General features: G+C 39.5%; 1 protein-coding gene across 1 annotated transcript; it reads right to left on the reverse strand.

Moving 5' to 3' along the window:
- Positions 1-2,116: 2,116 nt before the first annotated feature.
- LOC119629240 (retrovirus-related Pol polyprotein from type-1 retrotransposable element R2) lies at positions 2,117-5,793 on the reverse strand. Its single transcript, XM_062676874.1, has 4 exons — positions 5,431-5,793; positions 4,407-4,530; positions 2,455-3,099; positions 2,117-2,196 (listed from the first exon to the last, which is right to left on the reverse strand). The coding sequence occupies exons 1-4, from the start codon at positions 5,791-5,793 to the stop codon at positions 2,117-2,119; spliced, it is 1,212 nt and encodes a 403-aa protein (XP_062532858.1).
- Positions 5,794-6,091: the final 298 nt, after the last annotated feature.

A 6,091-nucleotide genomic window follows, 5' to 3' on the forward strand; every position in this document is an offset into this window, starting at 1 on the left:
TATTTTGTTTTTATTTTATTTATTATTATTATTATTTATTTGAATTGTATTTTTTTGACTTGTTTTTTCGTATACTGTAAATATGTTTTCTTGTTTAAAAAAAAAAAGAAAATAGTTGAGAAAATACAAAAAAAAAAAGCCCGCTGAGTTTGTTTCGCCGGTTCTTCTCAGAACTGTGGCTTTTTTTTGGAACCGGTGGTAGAGTTAACATTTTCTTTTACATTTTGACATTCAACAAGTGTGTTTTTGATGACATCCAAGTTGAAATAAATGATTTTGAATTTGAATTTAAATTTGAAGTGGTTACTAGCCTGCCCTAATACTGATCTGCCCACGGTCCCGACTTCTCAGCGATTGTGGCATGAGCCGCTCTGTGAATTAATACGTAAAAATCTACTTGACTCATGTAGAGATTCAACAGAGCGTGCTTGCCTCCTCGCAGTTGCAGAATGGGAATCGGGGCTATGGTTGCAGGCCCATCCATCACTTCACACCGGCACTCTAATGTCCGACAGTAGCTTTCGTTTAGCAACCTGTCTTCGCCTGGGGGCACCTTGCTGTGTTCAGCATCACTGCCAGTATGGCAACATTGTCGACCGCTTTGGTTACCACGGGCTCTCATGCGTGAAAAACGCTGGCAGAATATCCCGCCACGCCAGCATAAGTGACATCATCCGTCGGGCCCTTGTCAGCGCCGGCGTGCCAGCCATTCTAGAACCGAATGGTTTGGTGCGAGGCGATGGTAAGAGACCAGACGGTATGTCGATTATTCCCTGGAAGATGGGTCGGTCTCTCGTTTGGGATGCGACTTGTGTAGATACCATGGCACCGGCACATCTTCCTGGGACTAATTCTAACGCTGGCAGCGCTGCTTCAACGGCTGAAGGCCTCAAACGGCGGAAATATGAAAATCTCTCTAAAGATTTCATTTTTGTTCCGTTTGGGGTGGAAACTTTGGGCCCCTTTTTTTTTTTTTTTTTTTTTTTTTTTTCGGGTAGAGGGCCGAACCTCCTACGAGGTCCCCGCGCAAAAGGGGCGCGCGGGGTATGTGAGACTCAACGATCTGCATGGTGTTGTGAGCAGACCGCGGGCCCAAGGATTTTAGAGCCCACCCACTAAACGACTCCTCTGCACTCTTACACCCGACGTCCGATCCCCTCCGAGGTCAGAACCCGGATGAGGTAGGGGGGCTACCGCGGTCAACACTACAACCAGACGGCGCGGCTCACCCCAAGGACGCCCAGCCGACGGAGCCTTCGAGGCGAATCGAAGGCTCTGAAACGTCGGCCGTCTCGGTACGGCAGCCCGTCGGGCCGCCCAGACGGTGCCGCTGGTGTCCCGGAATACCCCGCTGGACCAGAACCAGCCTGCCGGGTCGGGACGCGATACACCGTCGACCGGTCGCTCTATTCACTCCACGGCAGCGCGCTAGAGTGCTGGTAGCGCGCCGCGCGGCCTCACCCCCTCAGGTCGCCCCTTGACCTTCACCGGGGGGAGGCCGCCACCTACAGGGGCCGGGACGTACGGGCGTATTCCCGCCTCCGGCCCCCGGCTCGACGGCGACGGATCGGTGCGGAAAGGGAAGAGCTCTCCCTCTCTCGCTCCGCCGCCTCCTTCTGCGAGATGGTGGACTCGCAGAAGTCGAGCATCGCCTTCCAGGACGCGTCGCTGCCGAGCATCGTAGCCACGACGCGCGGCAGCGAGAGGTCCTCTCCAATGACCGCGACGAGGGCGGCGCGCTGCTCGTCGAAACTTTGGGCCCCTGGGGCCCATCTGCTAAAAGCTTTTTTAAGGACCTTAAAAAAAACTTATTGAGGCCTCGGGAGACCAGAAGGCCGGTACGTATTTTGCACAAAGAATTAGCATTGCTATCCAGCGTGGAAATGCTGCCAGCCTTCTGGGAACGCTGCCAACCGGCGGTGAGCTAACGCAGATTTTCTATTTATAATAATAATATAATAATATAATATAAGCCTTTATTAACAATCTAATTTAAGCTACATTTTTAATACACTTATTATCTAGTTTTATTATTCGACACCGGTTTCTTGATCGTCCTGCTGTACAGCATATGCCTCCCCAAGGGTTCTCCATAATAATCTATCCTGCGTTTTTCTCATCCAAGTCGTTCCTGCCACTTTTTTGATGTCATCTTCCCATCTACGTTGTTGTCTTCCTCTATTTCGCTTTTTATATCTAGGACACCATTCTGTCACTCCTTTGGCCCATTTTTCTGTTTTATCTCGAATTAAATGTCCAGCCCATTTCCATTTCAGTTGTTGTATTCGGTATTTTATATCTATGATCTTTGTTTGTTTTCTTATTTTTGTTAACCGTATTTTATCTTTTAATTTCATGTTTAACTTTTCATTCTTTCCATTCGGTGTTGACAAATTTCTAAAGATTTTATGTTCTTATTTGTCAATCCCCATGTTTGGCATCCATAGGTCATACTTGGAAGAATGCATGTATTAAATATTTTCTTCTTTGCCTTAACAGGTATTTCTGAATTCTTCATGACATCTTTTAATGCCCAGTACCTTTTCCATCCTATATTTATTCTGTTACTGATTTCTTTTGCTGTGAGGTCTTTGGGGGATATGATTTGGCCGAGGTATGTATACTCATTTACATATTCTAATTTAGCTGTGTTGTAAGGTTTGATAGGGACTTTTTTGTAGTTTGTCATCAGCTTTGTTTTGTTTGTGTTCAATGATAGTCCAACTTTTTCACTTTCACATACAAGTTGCTCAATCATTTTTTGTAAAGTTTCTGGATTTTCGCTTATAAGTATGAGGTCGTCGGCAAATCTCAGATGATTTAGTAACACTCCATTAATATTAATACCGTAATCGTCCCATTCGAGCTGACGAAACACATGTTCTAGGGTTGCAGAGAAAAGTTTGGGTGAAAGGGGGTCTCCCTGTCTAACTCCTTTTTTGATGTGAAAGTGTTCTCCTAGCTTTTCTGTCCGTATTCTTGCTTTCATGTTTTCGTATATGTTTTTCAATAGACGGATGTACTTATTATGGACTCCTTGTAAAGCAAGCGCTTCCCATATTTTCTGATGTTTTACCGAGTCAAATGCTTTGTTATAATCTATAAACGATAAATAATAGTTGATGTTATATTCATTACATTTTTGGATTATTTGTTTTATAGTATGTATATGGTCGAGAGTAGAGAAGCCACTTCTAAACCCTGCCTGTTCTTTTGGCTGATTTTCGTCCAGAGTCCTTGTTAATCGTTCTAGTACTATCTTGGAGAAAAGTTTATAAATATTAGACATTAGTGAAATGGGTCTATAGTTCGAAATATCATCTGTTCTGCCTTTCTTATGAATTAAGATAATCGTTGATGTAGTCCATTGTTGAGGTATATGTTCCGTTGTTAGAATATCGTTAAATAGGTCGGTTAGTGTATTGGAGATAGCATGGTACATTCCGACAAGAAATTCATTAGAAATATTGTCTTCCCCTGGTGCTTTATTTTTCTTTAGTGACTTCGTGGCATTATTGACTTCATCTATTAGTATGCTAGGCATTCTGAATTTTTTTCTTCTTCTTTGCTTAAAGTAGGTGTTATTGATTGGTCATCGTAGAGCTCTCGATAGAAATCGGTCGCGGTTTGGAGTATGTCACTTCTTTTCGATTTATGTTTTTTTGTCTTGTGGTGTGTTACGTTATTTATCCAAGTTGTATATTCTTGGAGTTCTTTCCATGCCTTCTTGAGCCCACCTGATTTATCTATATGAAGTTGTAATGTCTCTGTTCTTAATTTTTGTTTGTGCTTTCGTATTTCTAAGTTTATATTTTTACTAATTTTTGTTATCTCTTGCTTGTTGTTCTGTCTATTACTAAATAGAAGGCTCCTCTTTCTTATTAGGTCCCTTGCTATTGGTCCTAATCTATCTTTTGGTGTGTTTTCTCTTTCTAGCTGTTTGTTGATTTCTTTTAATACGTTTTCCAGAGTATTATATTTTTCTTGTGCCGTTTTCAGTTCTTTAATTGGTCGTAGCTTTATTTCTAAAGATTTTAATATATGATTTGGTACTGGTAGTATGATTGGCAGCTTTCTATTTTTTATAAATTTTCTCTGGTTTTTTGGTTGAAACATATGAAGGTGGCCTCGTAGTAATCTGTGATCTGTGTTAAAATTAAATCTGTTGAGAACTTCCACGTTTAAGAAAAGTTTCGGTTTATTTGTTGTAATAAAGTCAATTTCGTTTCTTGTTATGCCATCAGGAGATTGCCATGTCCATTTTCTTAGAAGATTTCTTTTATAGAAACTATTCATTACAGTTAAGTTATTCTCTGCCGCGTAGTTTATCAACCTTTGTCCATTATCATTTCGTTTGCCTATTGTGTAGGGTCCTATTATTTTATCTTCGTTTTTTCTCCTCTGACCAATTTGGCTATTAAAATCTCCCATTACAATAATGGTTTTGTATAAATTCTCCATTATTTCATTTAAGCTTTTGTAGAATTCGTTTTTAGTCTCTTTCTTTGCTGTTTCTGTAGGAGCGTATATCTGAACAATTGAAGTCGGATTTTTGTAGCCAGGAAGAGTGATATTTAAAATTGCTATTCTATTTGACACTCCTTTAAACTCTATTATATTGTTTTTAAGATATTTCTTAACCAAGAATCCCACGCCATATATTCCTGGTTATTCATTTTTGTAATATAATATGTATTCATCATGCTCTTCAATTTTTTCAGCCGACCGTCTGACATCACTTATGCCGAGGATATCCCAATTGATGTGATTCAAAGCTTGTTCCAGTTCTAATAATTTTTCTTTCGATTTTAATGATCTAGTATTTAGTGTTGCTATATATATTCTATGTTTTCTATCCTTTGTATTTGCTTCATTTAACGTCTGGTTTTTAGTTGGATTTGGATTAGAGTCGAAATTTTCGAGATCTTGGGGGTAGTGGTCGGTAACCCCGCGGTGACCAGCCGTTCTGGGGTTTTCATTATATGTATTGGATGGTTTTTCTATTCTAGTTGCGATTTCGTTACCGGTGTCTGTTAATTCCTATGATTTAAATTGTTTTTCATTGAAAGAGGATGATCTTGCCCTCATATATTCGAATGCATTGGTTTTGTGTAATTTTGGTGGTGCAATAATATGTTCCGAGTTTTTGGTGTGTGTAGGTGTATGCATGATATTAGGTGATGTCGAGGTTTCTCGCTTTCTTTTTTCGACATCCGACGTATCTCTTAATATTATTTTATTGTTTCGAATGAATGCGTCTTTTCCATTTTGTTTTTCTTGTTTGAGTTGTTCTTGTAAGTTTTTGCGTAATTCTATTGTTTCTTTTGAAAAATCTTCTGTGATATAAGCATGTTTCGGCATTTTCATCTTATTTTTAAATATTTCTAGTTTCTTTAGAAATTACGTAAAAGATATGAGTATTGGTCTCACTTTTTCCTCATCATGCTTCTTTCCTAGTCTATAGTAGTTATTTATCTCATAGGAGTTGATATCAACATGTAAACCTTTCATGATTTCTTTTATTAAATTAAACAGTTCTTGTCGATTATTTTCTATTTCTTTTATGCCGTGTAGAATCAGGTTATTTTTCTTACCTTTGTTTTCTAAGTATCTTGCTTTGTCATTCAACTTCTGTACCTCGTTCTTAAGATACTTATTTTCTTCCAATATTGGTTTTATTTTGTCGTCTATATTGCGCATGATACTGTCGGTTACACTCTGAGTAATCGTTGCAGTTTGTTTATCGAGTTCCAATTTCATCATCTGGAATAGTTTTGTCATATCCTCTGACATTTTGATCGAAGCCATCGTGATGTAAACAACTGTTTTGGTTTGTGTAGATTGGAACGTAATTTGCTAGTTGCGTTGGCACCACTGGGTGTCGTTGACGTTTTTCACTTTTTAAAGTCGTGACAGATTCTGCGTTTGATCTAGTTGTCAGTTGATATTTATTTATTTCTACCCTCAATGGAAATCTCAATGTGTATGTGTACCGTAATACAATCGATGTTAAAAGGTGCTTTCTTTTAGTTTTTTTGGTGTTTTCTTTTAGTTTTTCTTGGTGTTTTCGTCAATCTTCCTTTCCAAGTTT

This window comes from Bombyx mori, chromosome W, assembly GCF_030269925.1.
Source record: "Bombyx mori chromosome W, ASM3026992v2".
Classification (NCBI taxonomy): domain Eukaryota; kingdom Metazoa; phylum Arthropoda; class Insecta; order Lepidoptera; family Bombycidae; genus Bombyx; species Bombyx mori.